Source organism: Conger conger, chromosome 15, assembly GCF_963514075.1.
Source record: "Conger conger chromosome 15, fConCon1.1, whole genome shotgun sequence".
Taxonomy (NCBI): Eukaryota; Metazoa; Chordata; class Actinopteri; order Anguilliformes; family Congridae; genus Conger; species Conger conger.
In genome coordinates, this window is record NC_083774.1 from 39,868,544 (window position 1) to 39,891,950 (window position 23,407).

The following is a 23,407-nucleotide window of genomic DNA, read 5'->3' on the forward strand; positions in this document are numbered from 1 at the left end:
TGCTGTACTGAGCTCCATAGGGAGTTATTTCCACAATTGTGTGCCTTTTAAAATTGGAAATTTACAAATGATTACATTATGATTGAAGTTTGTAATCTGTTGAGCTGTAGAGGTTGTGGTAAATTATTTTCAATTAGAGATTGGATGGACATGCAATTTGGAGAGGGATGTACAAAGATTTTGCTGAGGAGTTTGCCTACAGTTTAAATAATCTACATTTCCAAGCAACAGGAATTGTCCAGTGATGATTGACTTTTTACAAATGATCCAAAGTATGAATATTCTTTATGAATTTAAGGAATGCATAAACATAGTTTTTAGATGGCAAATTCTGTGTAATGCGCTATAGGCTATGGCAAACAGGTTATGTTTTGCATTTGTGAACTGAGACTGACAGCAGTGAATTCATAAATACTGAATGTGGTCAATATAATTGGCACACTGTGAAATGAAGATTGCAATGACAAAACCCTGTTTTCAATCAACAGTTGTGCTTAACTTTTAAAGTTAACTGAAGTCTGACACCATTTCTTCACAGATCAGTTTGGTGAGTTAATTGAAGTGATTCATAATGAATGATTTCTGCGAGAACAGATTTTAAAAAGTAATTATTTTGATTTGATTGCTTCCATTTATACTGTGTAATATCCTTATTTCCCCCAAAGGCATTACATTTCTTATTACATTATGAATATTATGAATGAAAGAATGCACACACTCGATGAAACCTAAATATCCAAGGTCGCTACGAGGCATCAGAAAAAAGATCGCACTTTATCAGTGAAAGAGCAGACCCATTAACACAGCAGTATATTAATGAGAAAATAAGTTTGGTATAAACAATGGTTTCAGCTTGATATGCTGCAGCTTGAAAACTCAGCACATATATGCGCTGTGCTTTACTGTGAAAGATGGACGTCCTGCTTTAAAGCCTCACTTGGGTATTTAACGGGTCTTTAAACGTTTCTGTTTACACACGGAGCTTCTGTTATTCATGAACAAAAAAAGAAATGAGGACATGACATGTTTGGTCATTTTGAGAGTATAATCGAGTGCGATAAGCACGTTTAATTAGTACTTATCGGTGGCAAGTGGCGATGTTTTTGCCAGGATGGAGAAAATACGGCAATATTGCTGAGGACACCGTAGTTAATTTGTTGACAGAAGGCCTTTGGTTGACATTCTTCGGTGTTTTTTTGTTTGTAAAATAACTGCACATCGTGTTATTGTATCACTATCGGAGAAGAGAAAACACAAGTGAACCGAGTTTTCAGGAGCTGAGAGACGCTGTACCGGGCTGGTTGAGTCTACACGGCCCTCATTTAGCATTTAATTCCATCCCCCTCTCGCACACGCAGCAGAAACGGAACGTTATCATTGACCGTAAGTGTGAAAGCAGAGAATCCGAAAAATGACTGAAGAGGCTCCAGCTCCCGCCGCAGCCGTCCCGGCGAAGGCTCCCAAGAAGAAAGTTGCAAGCAAGCCCAAGAAAGCGGGGCCCAGCGTTGGAGAATTGATCGTGAAGGCAGTTGCTGCTTCCAAGGAGAGGAGCGGAGTGTCCCTGGCTGCCTTGAAGAAATCTCTGGCCGCCAGCGGCTACGACGTGGAGAAGAACAATTCGCGGGTAAAGGTAGCCGTTAAGCACTTGGTGACGAAGGAGATCTTGCTTCAGGTTAAGGGGACCGGTGCCTCTGGCTCCTTTAAGCTTAATAAGAAGCAGGCGCTTGAAAAGAAGCCTGCCAAGAAAGCGGTCCCTAAGGTTAAGAAGGCCGTTGCGGCCAAAAAGGCGGTAGCAAAGAAGCCTGTGGCGAAAAAGTCGCCGAAGAAGGCCGCTAAACCTAAGGTGAAGAAGAGCCCAAAGAAGGCCAAGAAGACGACAGCGGCTAAGAAGCCAGCAGTGGCTAAGAAGCCTGCAAAGAGTCCGAAGAAAAGTAAGAAGCCAGCAACTGCAGCAAAGAAGGTAACCAAGAGTCCTAAGAAAATCAAGGCAGCCAAGACAAAAGTTGCGAAAACCAAGAGCGTTAAAACAAAGAAAACCGCTCCCAAGAAGAAGTGAATTTGTATCCTGCATCCTCATTTCACAATTGTAAAAGGCTCTTTTAAGAGCCACCCAAACTTTCTTGGACGTGCAAGTTATTTCCATTTTTATTCCTGGTTCTAGTTTAAAATCCTCGGTGATATAAATTGATCATATGCTTTCATATGGGCATAACGTTAGATTTAAGATGGCACAATTTCCTTTTTTTTTTTTTTTTTAAGCCATTTATTTTATAGGGCACCACTCCAGCTAGTTGAATATGTAACCCATACTGATAATATATGTTCAAATACTCTTACTGGTCTCCTCATTGGTTCGTAATAAATTATTAATTAATAAATACCGATATTCAGGCTCAAAGTTACCACGTATCTTGTTTTCGTGTATTTAAACTTCAACTTTTAAAAATTCAATGTATTACGAACTACTGGTGAAGTTTTGATTTAATTCAGTTAGGTGCTGCAAGGTACGTGGAAAAATGTATTTCCATTTGATTGGACGAAATCTCATCAACGCTGCAGCCAATAGGTGAACAGAATGTTGCTATAAAGAGGACGCTCGCCGGTAGCTAGCCTTATTCTTTGTTCTGATTAGGCTTTGAAAATGAGTGGAAGGGGCAAGACTGGTGGAAAAGCGAGAGCAAAGGCTAAAACCCGCTCATCGAGGGCTGGGCTCCAGTTCCCGGTTGGTCGCGTTCACCGGCTGCTGCGTAAAGGCAACTATGCCGAACGTGTTGGTGCCGGTGCTCCAGTTTATCTGGCCGCTGTGCTCGAATATCTGACCGCTGAGATCCTGGAGTTGGCTGGTAACGCTGCTCGAGACAACAAGAAAACCCGCATCATTCCCAGACATCTGCAGCTGGCAGTACGTAACGACGAAGAGTTGAATAAGCTCCTTGGAGGCGTCACTATCGCTCAAGGCGGAGTACTGCCCAACATCCAAGCCGTGCTGCTCCCAAAGAAGACCGAAAAGGCAGTGAAGTCGAAGTAGTTCATGCATCGCTCTCACGGGGAACATTCACCCAAAGGCTCTTTTCAGAGCCGCCCCACACCCGTACAAAGAACGAAAAGTTATAGTTTGTATTGCGCTTTTTGTATTTTGCAATAATTGCAATGATTTACAATCACAAAATAGCCTCATGTCTCACTTTATCTTGTAAATAAATTGCGTGACAATAGTTTCCCTTCGACCTATGTCTTTGTATCATTACATCACATTTATACACGCATTATAACGGTTGCATACATTTTGTGTTGCGGACGTATAAAGAATTTACATTATCTGTCCCCCATCCCGCACCATTTCTGGTCACCTTCCTCACGCGCGAAAGACTTATGATTTGTTTTTATTATTATTTTTATTATTTTCATTTATTAATTTTTATTAACTTCAAGGCGGTAAAAGTGAAGTTTCCATTTTAAAGGAAATTGAAGAAACGATCCAATAGGCTCGGAGAATGAAGGCAGAGTCAGGGCCAATGAGGATCCCTAAATTCCTATCCAATCAGCTCCGGGATGGTATGCTTTAAAGGCGCATGCCGGGGTCGGAATGGGATTTTGAAAATCAGTACTCGATTAAGAAATAATGGCTAGAACCAAGCAGACTGCACGTAAGTCTACCGGTGGCAAAGCGCCCAGGAAGCAGCTCGCCACTAAGGCTGCACGTAAGAGCGCGCCAGCCACAGGCGGCGTGAAGAAACCTCATCGTTACAGGCCTGGTACTGTAGCTTTGCGAGAAATCCGCCGCTATCAGAAATCTACTGAACTTTTGATTCGCAAGCTGCCTTTCCAGCGCCTTGTACGAGAGATTGCTCAGGATTTCAAGACCGATCTCCGCTTCCAAAGCTCAGCTGTTATGGCTTTGCAGGAGGCCAGTGAGGCATATCTGGTTGGTCTGTTCGAGGACACTAACCTGTGCGCTATTCACGCCAAGAGGGTGACCATCATGCCTAAGGATATCCAGCTGGCCCGCCGCATTCGCGGAGAGCGCGCTTAAGATGGTTTGAACACATCATCCAAACGACAAGGGCTGTTTTTAGAGCCACCTCAGTACTTGTTAGAGCGGCAAATGTTTCCATGTTCTTTTGCCGCGTGTTATTGGTTTTTCAGGTTGTCTTCGTACGTTATGGAGTCATTTGAACAGGATCCGGAATTATTTTTCTGGTGAAACCGTTGCACTGCTTTACTAATAAACTAACCGATGTTAAACCAATGAACAAAGCTATCAATTCAGTAAAGTACAATTACTGTCCTATAGAAGTAGGCTATTGTAGCCTACTTCATCTTATAGTGCCGTATCAAATGTTGGTGATTTTGATTCGATCATCCTTTCGTACTTAAGATACGATTTATCTACCATATAGATAAGATTTATCGTCTGCCTTTAATAAACTCAATGAATGTACTCGCAGGCCAGTAACTTCCCTGTTTGAGAAGCAATAATCAGTCATTTAAGCTTTTTTACTCATTTTACTGTTTACATAAGCGTCAGCTAAATAAGGCATTGTACATGAAGACAAGGTCAAAAACCAAGAGCGTTTATTAAGATCAGACTGGAAAGACATTCAGTTTATTTCAGTTACATTTTATTTGATAGCACCATAAAGATAATTTACAGAAATAAATGAAAACATCCCAATGTGACGAAATCTGGAAAAGGAATCCAGGTAGACTGGGAGCCCATTTTCCACTGATTTGGTCTGGTGTTACGGTAACGATTGAATGAATGGTAACAGAAATGTAATGAGGGATTAATCAGCAAATAATCAAATATGTTGGGCAGTTTACAGTCTGAGGTTAAACAAGCTGGTAAAATGATCCAATGGGGCTGGAGCAGTCTGTGAACTCAGGGTGGAGAAAGGGGCAGGAGGCATAAGAAAAATTCAAACTTAAAAAAACAACAACTGTTGCCTGCCTTTCCTTTTAACATTGCACAGAGCATTTATTACAGTGAACATAGATGTTTAATCAAGAAAGGCAGGTTCATTTGACAAAAGACTTATACCTTCAGAGGGCCCATCCAGTCAGTACTGTCACAGGCTGATCAAATGTATATATATATATATATATATATATAAATGTAGTAGCCTACACTGCAACGCTGTTGTATGATTACAAATCTAAAAAATATATGTATATTTTGAATATAGGCTATGTTGACGACTTGTATTTAAATGTTTTTAAGAGCAGTAAAATGGAAAGATCGTGGCTGCGTTTGCCGAAGCGTTCTTAACGCCACGTGGTTCGGAAATTATACTTCAAGTTCTACCTGAATGTTTCCCGAAACGTTCTTAGCTAAGCACACCTTCTGGACGTCCTACTTTCGTAAGGCTGGACCACTTAGCTATACCTTCTCGATGTTGTCAGCTCACTCCGCTAGTGGCCACCACTGTTACGACCGCAAGCCTCTGAAATCAGTTGAGTTACATCTCAATCTGTAATATGTAATAAGCAATATGTACACTAATAATTCTACAGTTGTAGTTGTAATGTTGTGCATTGCCTTTTAAATTATATTTATAGACTGACTCTCTCTATTGGAAATTTAATGGTTCTTTCTTTGTTTTGTTGGACACCGTAGTCCAAAAACAGGAAAATAATGTTTCTTTATTCAGCGCCACGTCCTCTGACAATATCAAAAATGTTAATCCATTTCATTTGCTGTGAAGCTGTGGGACCGCTTCTTTGGTGGAGCGTTTTGCTTGTTGATGCGCTTTTATTAAAAACATAATCAGAGAAAATAGTGAATTACTCCAGTAATGTGATGGTGCTTCTGGCAAATTAACCCTGATTGCAAAGTCATTTCAGGGACTTTGACAACGATTTAAAAAAGAATGTAAATAAAACTTGACATGCCAAAGAAGGCGTACTACCAGGTGGCGTAGTGGGACAAGGTGTGATAGGCTACCACAATCTGAGGAGCTGTATTCTTGCACCTATTTTGCAAAAATTATATATATTGTGGCGCCCCTGCTCCTGCATGTTGCGCCACGTGGGTAGAGAACCCCAGAAGGGCCCGCACAACGCAACCCTGCAACCGTTATGCATTGGGAGAGGTATGCGAAGGGGTCTATTTTCCTAGGGAAGTGATGGGGAGATCAGCACCATGGAGAGAGAACCCTCTACCTGCAGGTCCAGGACCCCGGACAGCGCACGTAAGTGAACACGGTGGAAAACTACTGACTCAGCTGCAGCTCTTTTCCCTAATGAGCAGGGGAAGATATTTAAGGCGCGGTCGAGGCTGCAAACGGAGTCGGTCGGCGCCTATGCCGAGGAAGGAAGAGCAGAGGAAAGAGCCTCTACCGTACTGACCTGGAGGATTAAACCTAAAAGGAGGCCCCACCATTACCAACGGACACGTGAGGATAATTGAGCCCCCTTACCTAACCCTATCTCTGTGTGCTTCCCCCAGCCCTGACGCGGCCCCGGAGTGAAGAAGGAAGGAGGCCCTGAAGAATACCCCGGTCTGGGAAGAACCTAATTTAGTTTTGCCTCAACGGCCCTTTTATTTTCTCCCGTTTTACTACCCTTGCCCTGAGGGGGGGCGCTATCAGCAATACCCCAACGAAAAAAAAAAAAGAAAACAGAAAAAATAAAAAGTCTAATTTTTTCTGGATTACTGACTCCTGTGTCTTGGATTTCAGCTGGGCCCACCCACGGCCTCAGGATTTACCCCCAGGCACCACATATGGTGGAGAATGCGGGCACACTGATGCCACGCTGGGAAAGTTTGTCTGGACGGAAGAATCAACGCGACTGAGGTCACCGCGAATGGAGGTCACACCCCCCAGTGAAGGGAGACGAAGGACACGGCTGGCTGCACCTACCCTGGCCGAGATGCAAGAGGCAGAAGCAGAGGAGGAGTCCCGAGGGATGATGTTGGAAGCGGTCATCACCGAGCTGGCAAAGTCCCAGCGGGCCCTGCAGGAAGCGGTGGTTGAACTCTGTCGCCTATCTCCACGCGACGGGTTGAGATGGACCCCACGAGATGTATTGATGAAGATGACGGGCGACGATGACGTCGAGGCGTACCTCCACGTGTTCGAGCAAGCAGCTCAACGTGAAGAATGGCCGCCAGCAGACTGGGCGGCCATACTAGCCCCTTTCTTAATGGGGGAGGCCCAACAGGCCTACCGGGATATGGCCGGGGCTGATGCCACCGACTACCTCAAGTTGAAGAAAGCCATCCTGGCCCGATATGGGCTCAGCCTCCCCGCACGAGCCCAGCGCTACCACGAATGGTCATATGATGCCTCCCAGCCTACCCGGTCCCAAATCGCCGCCCTGACCCGCTTGACTAAGAGCTGGCTGGCCGAGGGAGAGGGGCCACCCCTGTTGGAGAGGGTCGTGTTGGACCGATGCACCCGCGCCCTACCGAAGGAGGCCAAACAATACGTAGCCCAGGTGGGACCCGCCTCGGTAGACCTCCTAGTGGCCCTCCTTGAAAACCATCAGGTAACCCAGCAGATGCTCCAACCAGAACGCACCGAAACCCAGAGCCAACCAACCCAGGGCCCACAACCTGTGAAGCACCCACCGCCCCTCCCTAACCCAAATCGCCGGGGCAGACCCAATACAGGGAGACCACGGCCTGAGTGGAGATGCTACAACTGCGGAGAGGAGGGGCATCTAGTCAGGAACTGCCCTGGGAAGGAGGTGTCCAGGCCCACCGCCAGTGGTGCGAGCAGCCCCGTGCACCCCTGCCTGTACCTGACCACCTGCTGGGCACATCAGAGTACGGAGGCCCCCAGATTCCCGGTACGAGTGGGGGACCGGGACACTGAAGCAGTGCTCGACTCGGGCAGCGCCATCACCCTGCTGCGACCAGAATTTGCGGGAGAAGAGAGGGGTGAAGAGGTGGCTGTGGCATGCATCCATGGGGACACCAGGAAATACCCCACGGTGTGGGTGGACCTAATCACCCCACGGGGAACCCACTCGGTGAGAGCAGGAGTGGTACCAAATCTACCCGTACCTGTGTTAATGGGAAGAGACTGCCCTTTGTTCCGGACCTATTGGGAGGAGGGGCCCCGGTCTCCGAACGAGATGAGGCCACGACGGCCCCGACGGGCGGCCCGCCGCACCCCCCATCCAGTCTGGGCAGTGACATCTGGGGACAGTGAAGTAGAGGCCCCGCTACCAGAGTGGGAACGCCAACCAAACCCCCCGGCCACCAGTGGAACCGTCACCGCGACCGAAAAAGAGCTTGGGGAGGCCCTGCCCCCGGAGAAAGACGTCCGTCTGGCCTTCTCGGATGGGCCCCGAGAGACGAGCGAGGAGGCCGAAGCGCCCACCCGCTTCGGCACTGCCCAACTAAACGAGCCCAAGTTCGCTCAAGCCTGGAGCGACGCCCGAGACATTAACGGGGTACCCCAAGGGGCGGTGAGTACACCAGCTTATCCCTTCTTCAGGGTAAAACGTGACCTGCTCTATCGGGTCTGTAACCCACAGGGGGAGGAAGTCGAGCAGCTGCTCGTACCCCAACCGTTTGTGTCCCGAGTCCTCTATTTAGGCCACACTCACCTACTGGGAGCCCATCTGGGAAGGGAGAAGACCTACGAGAGGATCCTGGCGAGGTTCTATTGGCCCGGGGTGAAAAAGGCTGTGGAGGACTACTGCCGCCACTGCGCTGTGTGCCAACTCCATAGCCCTAAGGTAACCCTGAGAAACCCACTAATCCCCCTTCCTGTTATCGATGTACCCTTCAGGAGGATCGCGATGGACATCCTGGGGCCCTTGCCGAAGTCCAGCCGGGGACATCGGTACATCCTGGTGATCTTGGACTATGCGACTCGCTACCCAGAAGCTATCCCGCTCAGGACTGCGACAGGAAAGGCAGTGGCCAAGGAGTTGTTCATGCTCTTTAGCCGGGTCGGGATAGCGGAGGAACTCCTGACAGACCAAGGAACGTGCTTCATGTCAGGGGTCCTAAAAGAGATGTGCCGGCTGCTACACGTGACCCAACTGCGGACCTCCGTCTACCACCCCCAAACCGATGGGCTAGTGGAGAGGTTCAACAAAACCCTCAAGTCCATGCTGAGGAAGACAATCGAGACTGACGGTAAGGACTGGGACCAGCTCTTACCCTATCTCCTCTTTTCAGTCAGAGAGGTACCCCAGAGCACGACCGGCTTCGCTCCATTTGAACTATTATATGGCCGACGACCTCGGGGACTACTAGACCTGGCAAAGGAGGCCTGGGAACAGCAACCGTCCAAATCCCGCAGCCTGATCGAACATGTGGAACAAATGGACCGGCGGATGGCCCAGATCTGGCCCATGATGAGGGCCCACATGGAACAGGTCCAACAAGAGCAAGCCAGGCTGTATAACCGGGGAGCGCAGGTGAGAGAATTTGTCCCAGGAGACAAGGTGATGATCCTAGTCCCCACCAGTGAGTGTAAATTTCTGGCCCAATGGCATGGGCCGTATGAGGTCGTGGAACGCACGGGACCAGTGAACTACCGGGTGAGGCAGCCGGGGCGACGACGCCACCTCCAGATCTACCATGTTAATCTGATGAAGAGATGGCATGAGCCACCCCCAGCTCCGACCCCAGCCCTCTCCGCCCAGTGTGTCCCACCACCGACCCCTGATGTGAGGATGGGAGAGCAGTTGAGCTGCCGGCAGAAGCAAGCGCTACGTGAGCTGGTCGACCGGAACCGGGACGTCTTCTCGACTATGCCTGGCCGCACCCACCTGATCACCCACGACATCAGCACCGAACCAGGGAAGACGGTGAAGCTACGACCCTACCGAATCCCGGAAGCTCGCAGACACGCCATACAGGAGGAGGTGAGGAAAATGCTTGACCTCGGGGTCATTGAGGAAAGCCGCAGTGCCTGGTCCAGTCCCGTGGTGCTGGTCCCCAAGCCGGATGGGAGCTGGCGGTTCTGCAACGACTTCCGCCGGCTGAACGACATCTCCCTGTGTGACGCGTACCCCATGCCGAGAGTGGACGAACTCATCGAGCGGCTGGGACCGGCCCGATTCATAAGCACCCTGGACCTGACGCGGGGATATTGGCAAGTTCCCCTAACCCCCCGTGCCAGGGAGAAGACGGCCTTTGCGACCCCCACGGGCCTCTACCAATACACAGTCCTCCCCTTCGGCGTACATGGAGCCCCAGCCACGTTCCAGCGACTGATGGACCAGGTGTTACGGCCCCACCAGATGTATTGCGCAGCCTACTTGGATGACATAATCATACACAGCACCGACTGGGACAGTCACGTCGGCAGGATCGAAGCTGTGCTGACGTCACTGAGGGAGGCCGGGCTGACAGCTAACCCTGCGAAGTGCCGGCTCGGACTGGAGGAAGCGGCCTATCTTGGCCACACTGTCGGGAGGGGACGGGTGAAGCCCCAGTCGAACAAGGTCGACAGCATCGTCACCTGGCCCCAACCGGCCACCAAGAAGCAGGTGAGAATGTTCCTGGGTCTGGTGGGGTACTACCGACAGTTTGTTCCAGAGTTTGCAGCACGAGCAGCCCCGCTCCACGACCTCACCAAAAAGGAGCAGCCCAACCGGGTCCAGTGGAACCCCCTCGCCACTGCAGCCTTCCTGGACTTACGGGCAGCCCTGGGGGAGGAACCGGTACTGATCACCCCTGATTTTAAGAAAACCTTTGTGCTGCAGACCGACGCATCGGAAGTGGGACTTGGGGCTGTACTCTCGCAGATCCAGGACGGAGTGGAGCACCCAATGACGTACATCAGCCGGAAACTCCTCAGCCATGAGAAGAATTACGCCACGGTCGAGAAGGAATGCCTCGCCATCAAATGGGCAGTAGGTAAATTACGCTACTACCTACTCGACCGTGAGTTCTTGTTGGTGACTGATCATGCCCCCTTAAAATGGATGTACCTTAACCGGGACAGCAATGCCCGAGTGACCCGCTGGTTTTTAGAGCTGCAACCCTACAGGTTCAAGGTGGAGCATCGTGCTGGGAAGCTGCACCAGAATGCTGATGCGCTATCCAGGAGAGAGGATGGCCTAGGGGCAGACGCTCCCGCCCGGGGCTTGGAGCTGAGGGGGGGAATATGTGGCGCCCCTGCTCCTGCATGTTGCGCCACGTGGGTAGAGAACCCCAGAAGGGCCCGCACAACGCAACCCTGCAACCGTTATGCATTGGGAGAGGTATGCGAAGGGGTCTATTTTCCTAGGGAAGTGATGGGGAGATCAGCACCATGGAGAGAGAACCCTCTACCTGCAGGTCCAGGACCCCGGACAGCGCACGTAAGTGAACACGGTGGAAAACTACTGACTCAGCTGCAGCTCTTTTCCCTAATGAGCAGGGGAAGATATTTAAGGCGCGGTCGAGGCTGCAAACGGAGTCGGTCGGCGCCTATGCCGAGGAAGGAAGAGCAGAGGAAAGAGCCTCTACCGTACTGACCTGGAGGATTAAACCTAAAAGGAGGCCCCACCATTACCAACGGACACGTGAGGATAATTGAGCCCCCTTACCTAACCCTATCTCTGTGTGCTTCCCCCAGCCCTGACGCGGCCCCGGAGTGAAGAAGGAAGGAGGCCCTGAAGAATACCCCGGTCTGGGAAGAACCTAATTTAGTTTTGCCTCAACGGCCCTTTTATTTTCTCCCGTTTTACTACCCTTGCCCTGAGGGGGGGCGCTATCAGCAATACCCCAACGGAAAAAAAAAAGAAAACAGAAAAAATAAAAAGTCTAATTTTTTCTGGATTACTGACTCCTGTGTCTTGGATTTCAGCTGGGCCCACCCACGGCCTCAGGATTTACCCCCAGGCACCACAATATGTTGGATAAGTTTGTTAGTTTGTAATTATATTAGTTCCCGCCAGTCGTAATAAATGCAATATTTTAAAGTATTCTTGCAGTGTTTTATTTATAAACAACACTACTTTCTCTCATAACGCAGTCAAGCAGTCGTTGCATGGAGTGAATAATCGATTGTCGATTGGCCTAGTAACGTCGTATGGCGAAGCATTACATTACATTACAAGTCATTTAGCAGACGGTCTTATCCAGAGCGACGCACAACGAATTGCAGATCAAACACAAGTACAAGTGCAAAGAGGATCTGAGAAAGAGGACCGGAGAGGACAGTATGGTTCCGAGTCCTATGTGACCATACAGATACAATCGGAACCCTTGAAGAATACATCAACTGTCTTAATAAACTATGCCTTAAGCAACTTCCTCAGGAATAGTTCGGGGAACGCACTTAGAAAACTGTATTACGGTATACCTTTCGTGACGTGGTAAAACGCTAAGAGACACCGTCGGTAAAACGCTAAGAGACACCGTCGGGACGTGGTAAAACGCTAAGAGACACCGTCGGTAAAACGCTGAGACACCGTCGTCGGGACGTGGTAAAACGCTAAGAGACACCGTCGGTAAAACGCTGAGACACCGTCGTCGGGACGTGGTAAAACGCTGAGAGACACCGTCGGTAAAACGCTGAGACACCGTCGTCGGGACGTGGTAAAACGCTGAGAGACACCGTCGGGACATGGTAAAACGCTAAGAGACACCGTCGTCGGGACGTGGTAAAACGCTAAGAGACACCGTCGGGACGTGGTAAAACACTAAGAGACACCGTCGGTAAAACGCTGAGACACCGTCGTCGGGACGTGGTAAAACGCTGAGAGACACCGTCGGTAAAACGCTGAGACACCGTCGTCGGGACGTGGTAAAACGCTGAGAGACACCGTCGGGACATGGTAAAACGCTAAGAGACACCGTCGTCGGGACGTGGTAAAACGCTAAGAGACACCGTCGGGACGTGGTAAAACGCTGCGACACCGTCGGGACGTGGTAAAACGCTAAGAGACACCGTCGGGACGTGGTAAAACGCTAAGAGACACCGTCGTCGGGACGTGGTAAAACGCTAAGAGACACCGTCGGGACGTGGTGAAACGCTAAGAGACACCGTCGGGACGTGGTAAAACGCTAAGAGACACCGTCGGGACGTGGTAAAACGCTAAGAGACACCGTCGGGACGTGGTAAAACGCTAAGAGACACCGTCCTCGGGACGTGGTAAAACGCTAAGAGACACCGTCGTCGGGACGTGGTAAAACGCTAAGAGACACCGTCGTCGGGATGTGGTAAAACGCTGAGACACCGTCGGGACGTGGTAAAACGCTAAGAGACACCGTCGGGACGTGGTAAAACGCTAAGAGACACCGTCGGGACGTGGTAAAACGCTAAGAGACACCGTCGGGACGTGGTAAAACGCTAAGAGACACCGTCGGGACGTGGTAAAACGCTAAGAGACACCGTCGGGACGTGGTAAAACGCTAAGAGACACCGTCGTCGGGACGTGGTAAAACGCTAAGAGACACCGTCGTCGGGACGTGGTAAAACGCTAAGAGACACCGTCGTCGGGACGTGGTAAAACGCTAAGAGACACCGTCGGGACGTGGTAAAACGCTGAGACACCGTCGGGACGTGGTAAAACGCTAAGAGACACCGTCGGGACGTGGTAAAACGCTAAGAGACACCGTCGTCGGGACGTGGTAAAACGCTAAGAGACACCGTCGGGACGTGGTAAAACGCTGAGACACCGTCGGGACGTGGTAAAACGCTAAGAGACACCGTCGGGACGTGGTAAAACGCTAAGAGACACCGTCGGGACGTGGTAAAACGCTAAGAGACACCGTCGTCGGGACGTGGTAAAACGCTGAGACACCGTCGGGACGTGGTAAAACGCTAAGAGACACCGTCGGGACGTGGTAAAACGCTAAGAGACACCGTCGGGACGTGGTAAAACGCTAAGAGACACCGTCGGGACGTGGTAAAACGCTAAGAGACACCGTCGGGACGCGGTAAAACGCTAAGAGACACCGTCGGGACGTGGTAAAACGCTAAGAGACACCGTCGGGACGTGGTAAAACGCTAAGAAACACCGTCGTCGGGACGTGGTAAAACGCTAAGAGACACCGTCGGGACGTGGTAAAACGCTAAGAGACACCGTCGGTAAAACGCTGAGACACCGTCGTCGGGACGTGGTAAAACGCTGAGAGACACCGTCGGTAAAACGCTGAGACACCGTCGTCGGGACGTGGTAAAACGCTGAGAGACACCGTCGGGACATGGTAAAACGCTAAGAGACACCGTCGTCGGGACGTGGTAAAACGCTAAGAGACACCGTCGTCGGGACGTGGTAAAACGCTGAGACACCGTCGGGACGTGGTAAAACGCTGAGACACCGTCGGGACGTGGTAAAACGCTAAGAGACACCGTCGGGACGTGGTAAAACGCTAAGAGACACCGTCGGGACGTGGTAAAACGCTAAGAGACACCGTCGGGACGTGGTAAAACGCTGAGACACCGTCGGGACGTGGTAAAACGCTGAGACACCGTCCGGACGTGGTAAAACGCTAAGAGACACCGTCGTCGGGACGTGGTAAAACGCTAAGAGACACCGTCGGGACGTGGTAAAACGCTAAGAGACACCGTCGGGACGTGGTAAAACGCTAAGAGACACCGTCGTCGGGACGTGGTAAAACGCTGAGACACCGTCGGGACGTGGTAAAACGCTGAGACACCGTCGGGACGTGGTAAAACGCTAAGAGACACCGTCGGGACGTGGTAAAACGCTAAGAGACACCGTCGGGACGTGGTAAAACGCTAAGAGACACCGTCGGGACGTGGTAAAACGCCGTCGTCGGGAAACGCGGCTCAGATTGCCGGAGTTAAAATTGTATTTAGATTGAAAGGATGGGTTCTGATGCAATGAAAACAGAAAATGGATTGAAATAGGACACAATTTAACTAAAATGTTCAACGAAACAATGTCATTGAAGACCATTCACTTGCATTTCAGCTCTTCAGAGGCACAGCATTAATAAATAAATTTTATTTTGCTCCAAAACCAAGAAATTATGCTTTTCATAGAAAACGTGGGTGGCTCTTAAAATAGCCTTTGGTTTTATTTGTTGCATAACAGGTTACTTGGAGCTGGTGTACTTGGTTACGGCCTTAGTACCCTCAGACACTGCGTGTTTGGCCAGCTCTCCTGGCAGCAGAAGGCGCACTGCAGTCTGGATCTCCCTCGAGCTGATGGTAGAACGATTGTTGTAGTGAGCCAAACGGGAAGACTCACCAGCAATGCGCTCAAAAATGTCGTTCACAAAGGAGTTCATGATCTTGGCTTTAGATGAAATGCCAGTATCAGGATCCACTTGCTTCAAGACCTTGTACACGTAGATAGCATAGCTCTCCTTCCTGGAATTTCTGGGTTTCTTTCCTCCTTTCACAGTAGTCTTGGAGACGGCTTTCTTTGAGCCCTTCTTGGGGTTGTTTTATTGGTTTTTATAATTTCTTTTGACAATTTAAAATCTTTTTTCTTTTTTTAAAACACACTCAATAACACAAAAGAATATTTAACAAAAACAAGCATTACTTTCAACGGAAGACAACACTTCTAAATTAAATGAAACATAACTTCAAACAAAGGTGTGCAAACAGATGTTTAAACAAAACAAAACACGTCTCTAGAAATCATATCAAAACAAAAGGAAAGCAACAAAGTGAGCTTTTAAGAAAGCCCAAAACGGGCAAGGCTGTTTAAAAATGGGGTCCATCTTGCTCGGGTTCAGCAGGTGTTGAGGACCTCTTGCCCCTCTTGGGGGGGTGGACTATCTAACCAGTTCTTTCCAGTGGTCCACCCCCCATTTCTCTCTCACCAGGGTCTTGTTGACCTTGTCTTGGAGGTTTTGTATCCTCCTCTGGAGAGTGATCAGGTCTACAGTTGTTTTTTGGTAGACCTTGATGTTCCTCGTCTCCCACAGGACCTGCTTTACAATGTTAATGATCCTCAACTGACGCTGGAGCACGGTGGTCTTGCATCCCCCCGGCGGACCGTAGAGGATGCCCTCAGCCATCAGGGAGGACCTCGGCAGGAACCTGCTCAGGGAGACAGAGGAACAAACAAGGCCCCAGACCCGCCTGGCCACGGAGCACTCCCAGAACAGGTGGTGAATGTGTTCTGAGTCAGTGCATCCGTGGGGGCAGCGTTCAGTCAGGGCTAAGTGCCGGCGATACATAAAGGTTCTTGTGGGGAGACACCTATGGGCTGTCATCCAGGCAATGTCTTTTTGTTTGTTTGTGAGACATTTGTGTGTCACATTTGCCCAGATGACTTGCGGGTCCAGGTCTGGCCCCCCCCTCGGGAGCGTTGCAATTTGGCCAGATCTTAAATGAGCCATAATCATTTTGTAGCTCCATGAGGTTAGGCCAGCCCTGGGCAGATCCGTCCTGTAGGCAAAGTCCTTCAGGGCTCGGTAGACGTAGGGGGGGTCCCAGCTATAGGGTATGATGAGGTCCAGCACACCCAAGCCCATTGCTCTGAGGAAGGGGGTGGCATAGTACCTGGCAAAGGTGCCAGAGGCCTTACCCACCTTCCCTGCATTCTGGACAAGGGTGGCCAGACCCTGCACCATAATGATGGTTACAATGTCTGGGACCCCCCGCCCCCCATTCCGCTCCTCCTTGAGGAGGGTGACACGTTTCAGTTTTTCCAGAGTGCTCCCCCAGACAAAGAGGAAAGCCATCCGGGTGATTAACTTCCCGGTGGCTTTGTCTGGGGGAAACACGCTCCCCACACAGAGCAGAATGGGTAGGACAATTGCCTTCAGGACAAGGATCTTACCCGCCATGGTCAAGGGCCGTCCACTCCAGCTCCTGATTTTATTTTGGACGTGGCTGAGGGCTCCCTCCCAGCTGGTTCTCCCTCCTCCGTCAGCCTGGAAGGTCACCCCCAGGAGCTTGATGGTATTCCTACGCACAGGGAAAGAAACGGTCAGCTCCTCACTCCAATGTGGAGACAGAAACATTTCACTCTTGTCCCTGTTGACCAGGGCGCCAGTGGCCACACAGAAGTCGTCCAACACCTTGGTGGCACAAGCGATAGAACGACTGTCTGTGGCGACGATGGCAATGTCATCCATGTACGCCATCACCTTTAGCCGTTCCCCCCCGGCTCCAGGTAGTGGTTAGCCCACCACCCCTGGATTGGTCCTGAGGGCCTGGAGGAACGGTTTCAGGTAGATGACATACAGGAGAGATGCTAGAGGGCACCCCTGCCTAACGCCGGACCTGACATTGAACGGGGCAGAGGGCTGCCGATTGACAACTACTCTGCCCGTTATGTCTGTCAGACAGATTTTTGTCCAGCACAAGAGGGGGCCAGGAATGTTCATTTTCTCTAGCACTCTCTCCAAGCACACATGACTCACCCGGTCAAATGCCTTCTCTTGATCGAGGCTGAGAAGGCACAAGGGGGACCTCCGCTCCCCGGAGTCGATGATTAGATCCCTCACGAGGAGCAGGTTGTCATTTATGGAACTCCCCTGCACACTGCAGGTCTGGTCCGGTCCGATCACCGATGTTATCAGGCCTTGGAACCTCCCCATCAGCGCCTTCGCCATGATCTTATAATCAACTGAGAGGAGGTTGATCGGCCGCCAGTTGCGGAGGTCCTTCAGGTCCCCCTTCTTTGGGACAAGAGCTACTGAGCTCTGTCTCAGTGAGGCGCCTAACCGCCCCTCCCTGTACGCAGCCCTGAACACTTCCGCCACATCCCCCTTCAGGAGATCCCAGTGAGCCTGGTAAAACTCAGCTGGGATTCCGTCAGGGCCCGGAGCTTTGTGTGTATTCAGGGAGTGCACGGCCCTGGTGAGCTCCTCAGTGCTCAACTCCGCCTCCATCTGCTCATCTCCCAGGCGTCTGTCCAGGCAGCCCAGGAAGGTGTCCATGAGAGCCCCGTCTGAGGGCCTCTCGCTGTAAAGGCCCTCGTAGAACTCCCTGGCCACCTCATGGACCTCCGCCTCTTCAGACACCACCACACCTCTGCTGTTCTTGACAAGATGTTATTCGTCTTGGTCCGTGCCCTGCGGAAGAAGAACCATGTGCACTTCTCATCCTCCTCGAGGCCCTGGAGTTTGGAGCGGAAGGTCTGTTTCTTCCGCTCTTCCCAGTAGAGGGTGGTGAGGCTCTGCCGAGCTTGCGCGATTTCGCTGCTAACATCCAGGCCTCGGGACTGGAGGAGGCTTAGTCTTTGGAGGGCAGCATTGTGGCGTTCAACAACTGCCCTCCTTTCCCTCGCCTTCCTCCGCCCGACTGCCCGGAAGTAGCCCCGCACTCGCTCCTTCACCATCTCCCACCACTCCACCGGGGAGTCAAAGTGATATTTCAGACTCACCCACTCCAGGTATCTTCTCGAGAAGGAAAGACGCACCTGGGGGTCTTGGAGATGGCTGATGTTCATTCGCCATTCGGTTATCGATTTCTCCCAGACCAGGGTCACGGTCACCATGTGGTGGTCCGAGAAGTGCACCGCCTTGGTGGAATAGCTGTGCACCCTCAGGCCTGGGGAGAGCAGAAACATGTCAATTCTGGATGAGGAGGAGCCAGAGGAACTCACAAACGTATGCTGGGGAGGAGAGGCGCCCCCGGCGTCGTAGAGGGAGAAATCCTCGATGAGGGACCGCAGCAGTGTGCCGGAGCGATCCGGTCTTGGTTTGCTGCGGTCCTCATCTCTTAAGACACAGTTGAAATCTCCCCCTACGACGACGGGCATTCTTGAGCCCTTCTTGGGCGCGGACTTTACTTGCTCAAGCATTTCGCACGATAATGTGCCGATTCACGATCCTGTTCCGTAATTCAAGTGTTTGCCCAACGATCTATGCAAATTTGCATGCCCTTTTTTCCGATGACGTCAGACCACTTCTTATTGGAAGCTGTTTGTCCACAACATTATTTACAAAATGTATTGGTTGAATATGGCGGGTTATACAAAAATAACGGTCATCTTCCTATTGAACAAAGGAATTGCACTTTTTAAAATCAGCTTGCCATTAATTCCTACTTTTTTAAAATTTGAATGAATTCTTAATGTAGGTTACTCTGCTGTTACCTACATTCTAATCAAGGTACATTACATTCTACCTTTGAGCTAAACTTTGCTTTAAACAATGTTCAAATAAAAACGTGAACATTTTTGTATCATGCCTGTGCCGCCCAAACAATCGGTTACACATATATTAATCCCAACCGGTTTTTCTACAAATGTTTGTTTGGTTCATATCAGCACCACGCATTTAAATCTCACAAGGTACATTGGCTAGGAAGTGTCTCTTCATGAGTTTCATTGCCGCAGTCAAACGAATACTTATACCACAATTGCTTGGATTTTTAAAGAGCGTTATCAAGTTATCTAATTACAATCCATTTTCAATGTAAACATCTTAAATCATATCAATATCATAGCACATACTACGTCATTTGAATACAATGCATTTTATTTACACATTCAAACGATGATGTTCACCATATCCACAAAGCCTACATTACTCCTACCCTGCCTTTCCCGCCCACAATTAAGAACGCCCAACCAAGCAGCACTACTTGATTCAACATAAGATCAGACTTGTTTGGGGACCTCCTGCGTGTGTATATCACCAGCGCACCAAATAGCGCAAAAATATAAAAAGCAGTTATCGTGCTGCCTTTACAATAGCTACCGATAGGACTCCAATAAAACCCAACATATTACGGAATATAGGAAATTCTGCTTTTCATAGAAAACGTGGGTGGCTCTTAAAAGAGCCTTTGGTTTGATTTGTTGCATCGCAAGTTACTTGGAGCTGGTGTACTTTGTGACGGCTTTAGTACCTTCAGACACTGCGTGTTTAGCCAGCTCTCCTGGCAGAAGGAGGCGCACTGCAGTCTGGATCTCCCTTGAAGTAATGGTAGAACGCTTATTGTAGTGAGCCAAGCGGGAAGACTCACCAGCAATACGCTCAAAAATGTCGTTCACAAAAGAATTCATGATGCCCATTGCCTTGGATGAAATGCCGGTGTCAGGATGCACTTGCTTCAAAACCTTGTACACGTAGATAGCGTAACTCTCCTTCCTGGACTTTCTGCGTTTCTTCCCTCCTTTCGCAGCGGTCTTAGTGACGGCTTTCTTCGAACCCTTCTTGGGTGCAGACTTCGCAGGCTCAGGCATCTTTACAGATACGAAAAAACGAATAGTCCCACGTTAACCGGTCTTCTGCATTTTAAAAGCTGAGTATGCTAATATTCAGGCCCTTCTTGCGAGCGACGTTAGACTGATTCTCATTGGAGGCCGTTCGTAGACAAAACCTTGCGGTCGACTCTATTGGCTGATCCCTAAAGGCCATCCTCCTTCGGAACAAAGGAACGCAGTCTTCTTTATAGCCCCGCGCCTCCGCTTCCCGTACATTTATTACATTTCATTAATTCGAAATATTTTTGCCAGTTATCTGCATTCTAAGCAAAGTATATTACATTATCACTTCGAGCAATACGTCAAAATGTTCATTTTTGCAACTTCTCTGCCGTCCAAATAGAAATGTCAATCATAAAGCTAAACAAACGTGAAGGGTATGTTTAATATACAGCATGCATCTTTTTTATTTAACATATTTTGCATCTGCTTGATTTTGTACAGCCTTGCGTATTATGTCGAACACAAAAGCGCGATTATTTCAGCCACTTCCACTGAAGGCACCTTGGTGTCGCTCAGCTACCTCCCTAATACGCACAGCGAGATTAAGGCCTTGTAGCAGATAAGGATACCGGGACGAACACCTTCCGATTCAAAAGAAAATGTCATCATTAAGACCAATTTAATTAGCATTTCATCTTTAATTTACGGTTAACGCACCGGTCTTTGGGCAAGTCTCGCTAGAAACGAGAACGTATTGGTAGCCTACACGTTGCGGTATTTTAACAAATACTACCGCCAAGTAAATCCCTAAATCGCGGATTGCCCTTTCCAGAAATCGGTGCATATGGTAGTAAAGCCTACATCTTAGAGCCCTATATAGACGTTAAGAATCTATAAACGGACACAAAAGACGCAAGGAAACGATGCTTTTCATAGAAAATGTGGGTGGCTCTGAAAAGAGCCTTTGGGTTGTTCCAGAACGGAGTTGACGGTCAAGGTTTTACCCACCAAAACCGTACAGAGTACGACCCTGACGCTTCAGAGCATAAACTACATCCATAGCGGTGACGGTCTTTCTCTTGGCGTGCTCAGTGTAGGTGACGGCATCGCGGATCACATTCTCCAAAAACACCTTCAAGACTCCACGAGTCTCTTCGTAAATGAGACCGGATATACGCTTGACTCCTCCACGGCGAGCCAAACGACGAATCGCTGGCTTAGTAATGCCCTGGATGTTGTCACGGAGAACTTTGCGATGACGCTTAGCGCCTCCTTTCCCCAGACCTTTTCCACCTTTGCCGCGACCAGACATGCTTCCAAACAATAGCGCAGAAAATACGGTACTGACTTCCAAAACCACATGCAAACGTATCAATTTGGACAAAGACGACCTGATTGAAGCCAGGATCAGCGAAGAGGCGGTTCTACCTAAAGCCCGCCTCCAGCACGCCAAGCGTTCCGAGTATTGGGGGATTAACTTAATACCAAACAAGTCGCTTGAATAAAGAAAATTTAAAAAAAATTAAATAAAAAATATTTGAATCAACAGGACCTAAAATTGACTTTTAACCCCCCTTTGTTTCTTTGTATTTGATATTGATTTTGCTAAAAAATGTAGTTGTAAAGTTTAGTTGTTCTTATTTTGTAATCATTTGTTCCAACTCTTTTTCTTAAAGTTTGTTTTCATTATTTTGATGTCTTGTTCATTAGTTTAAGTGTCTGTTTTAATCATTATTTTGATTTATTGAGTGTGTTTTAAATTGTAAAGAATTCTAAAAAAGCAAACAATAAAACCACAACAGGACCCATAACCTATGCTTCACAGTTTCTTAAAATTATGCTGCCTTCCTTTTATCGTCAGAGGTAGGAGTTTCCCAGTTGAAATTTCCAACTTCTTTCCAAGCGTTCCAGGTGCACAACGCCACAAAAAAAAAAGCCTGATCGTGAAAAAGTGTTGTTGATGTGGCAAGTGTATAAGCATATATGTATAAATATAATGCTCTGACACAATGGCAAAGAATATACCACTCGTTTACTGTGCCCTTAGCTAATCTGAAAAAGTCAGTCAATGGTATATTTTTGATACCAGTCATAATGGTGTCGGGTTTTTTTTAGGTTTTTTTAATGCATTTTATTTTTTACTTTTTTAGATCTTTGTGGGGCATTGCTGCCACCAACTGGAAAGAGTTGATTGGAAATGTATGTCCTGTCCTCATGTAAAATATAAACTCAGTGAACACTTTTCTCGGTATTTATTAGACTTATTTTTAGATTTCTACTGCTGTAGCCTATCCACTTAAAGTTATGTTGCATTGTATGTTCAGAGATGCTTTTCTGCATACCACTGTTGTAATGTGTGGTTATTTGCGATGCTGTCATTACATTACATTACATTACAAGGCATTTAGCAGATGCTCTTATCCAGAGCGACGTACAACGGAAGTGCAGATCGAGCACAGGGACAAGTGTGAAGAGGACCTTCCTGTCAGCTTTAACCAGTCTGGTCATTAATTACTGCGTTTATGTCTGCATTACTGCTGCTCATTATTGTTGTTTTGTTTTTTGCTCCAAACCTTACAGACTAGTGTGTCTGAAAATCAGAAGGAGATCAGCAGTTTCTGAGATACTCAAACCACCCTGTCTGCCACCAACAATCATTCCATGGTCAAAATCATTTAGATGACATTTTTACCCCATTTGGATGGTTGATGTGAACATTAACTGAAGCTGCTGACCCGTATCTACTTGAGTGTATGCATTGCACTGCTTCCACGCAATTGGCTGATTAGATAATTACATGAAGTAGGTGTAATACAGTAAAAATGTTCCTAATAAAGTGCCTGGTGCGTGTATATACTCTTACTGTGCTTTTGAACAACTGAAGAGAATACAAGTGAATTGCATTCATCTGCATTCATTCATTGTAATATATACTCATAATTGTTTCTGAATTGTATTATTTATTATTTTTAATATATTGCACTGTCCTTCCATTGAATCTCATGTCCTACTCATTTCATTTTGTTTCATGAAACCCCTAATTTCTTCCTTACTCAAATTTAAAGTTAAATATTAATTCTGTTTTCATTGCTCGATGACATAGTTTGCAGTGGTATTATTTGAATATGGTGCAGTAATATTTCATCCTCGAATATAGTTCCTGCTTCCGAATAAATGTGCGGCAATTGGGTATCTGATCTTTCCATATGACTGTCTTTAAAATGTTTCAATTCAAGCGATGTGAACTTAGGCTAAATACAATGTACAAATCTTTTTAGATTTGTTTGTTGAATTTTTTTATTTGTATTCAAATAATTCACAGGTGGTAAATAACAGTGTTGCAGTGTAAGCTACTACATTTGTATATAAAACAAATGCGACTGGTGAACCTGCGGAGGTTCCTTGCAAGTTTTGG

The 23,407-nt window shown here is 48.3% G+C and overlaps 5 protein-coding genes across 5 annotated transcripts in view; 3 read left to right on the forward strand and 2 right to left on the reverse strand.

Annotated features, from left to right (window-relative positions):
• The window catches only part of LOC133111210 (histone H2AX-like), a 38,464-nt gene extending 35,436 nt beyond the window's left edge, over positions 1 to 3,028 (forward strand). The window contains exon 3 of the mRNA XM_061221400.1: positions 2,633 to 3,028. Coding sequence (XP_061077384.1) covers positions 2,633 to 3,028 — 396 coding nt within the window. The remainder of the gene's footprint in view (positions 1 to 2,632) is intronic.
• LOC133111277 (histone H1-like) lies at positions 1,409 to 2,056 on the forward strand. The gene has a single exon (XM_061221463.1). It carries the CDS (start codon positions 1,412 to 1,414, stop codon positions 2,054 to 2,056), a length of 645 nt encoding a protein of 214 aa, XP_061077447.1. The 5' UTR covers positions 1,409 to 1,411.
• A 584-nt stretch (positions 3,029 to 3,612) lies between the features above and the next one.
• LOC133111223 (histone H3) lies at positions 3,613 to 4,091 on the forward strand. The gene has a single exon (XM_061221413.1). It carries the CDS (start codon positions 3,623 to 3,625, stop codon positions 4,031 to 4,033), a length of 411 nt encoding a protein of 136 aa, XP_061077397.1. The 5' UTR covers positions 3,613 to 3,622; the 3' UTR covers positions 4,034 to 4,091.
• A 15,517-nt stretch (positions 4,092 to 19,608) lies between these two features.
• On the reverse strand, positions 19,609 to 20,028 carry LOC133111251 (histone H2B-like). Its single transcript, XM_061221438.1, has one exon. The coding sequence runs from the start codon at positions 20,026 to 20,028 to the stop codon at positions 19,654 to 19,656; it is 375 nt and encodes a 124-aa protein (XP_061077422.1). The 3' UTR covers positions 19,609 to 19,653.
• A 937-nt stretch (positions 20,029 to 20,965) lies between these two features.
• Positions 20,966 to 21,316, reverse strand: LOC133111265 (histone H4). The gene has a single exon (XM_061221452.1). The coding sequence runs from the start codon at positions 21,302 to 21,304 to the stop codon at positions 20,993 to 20,995; it is 312 nt and encodes a 103-aa protein (XP_061077436.1). The 5' UTR covers positions 21,305 to 21,316; the 3' UTR covers positions 20,966 to 20,992.
• Positions 21,317 to 23,407: the final 2,091 nt, after the last annotated feature.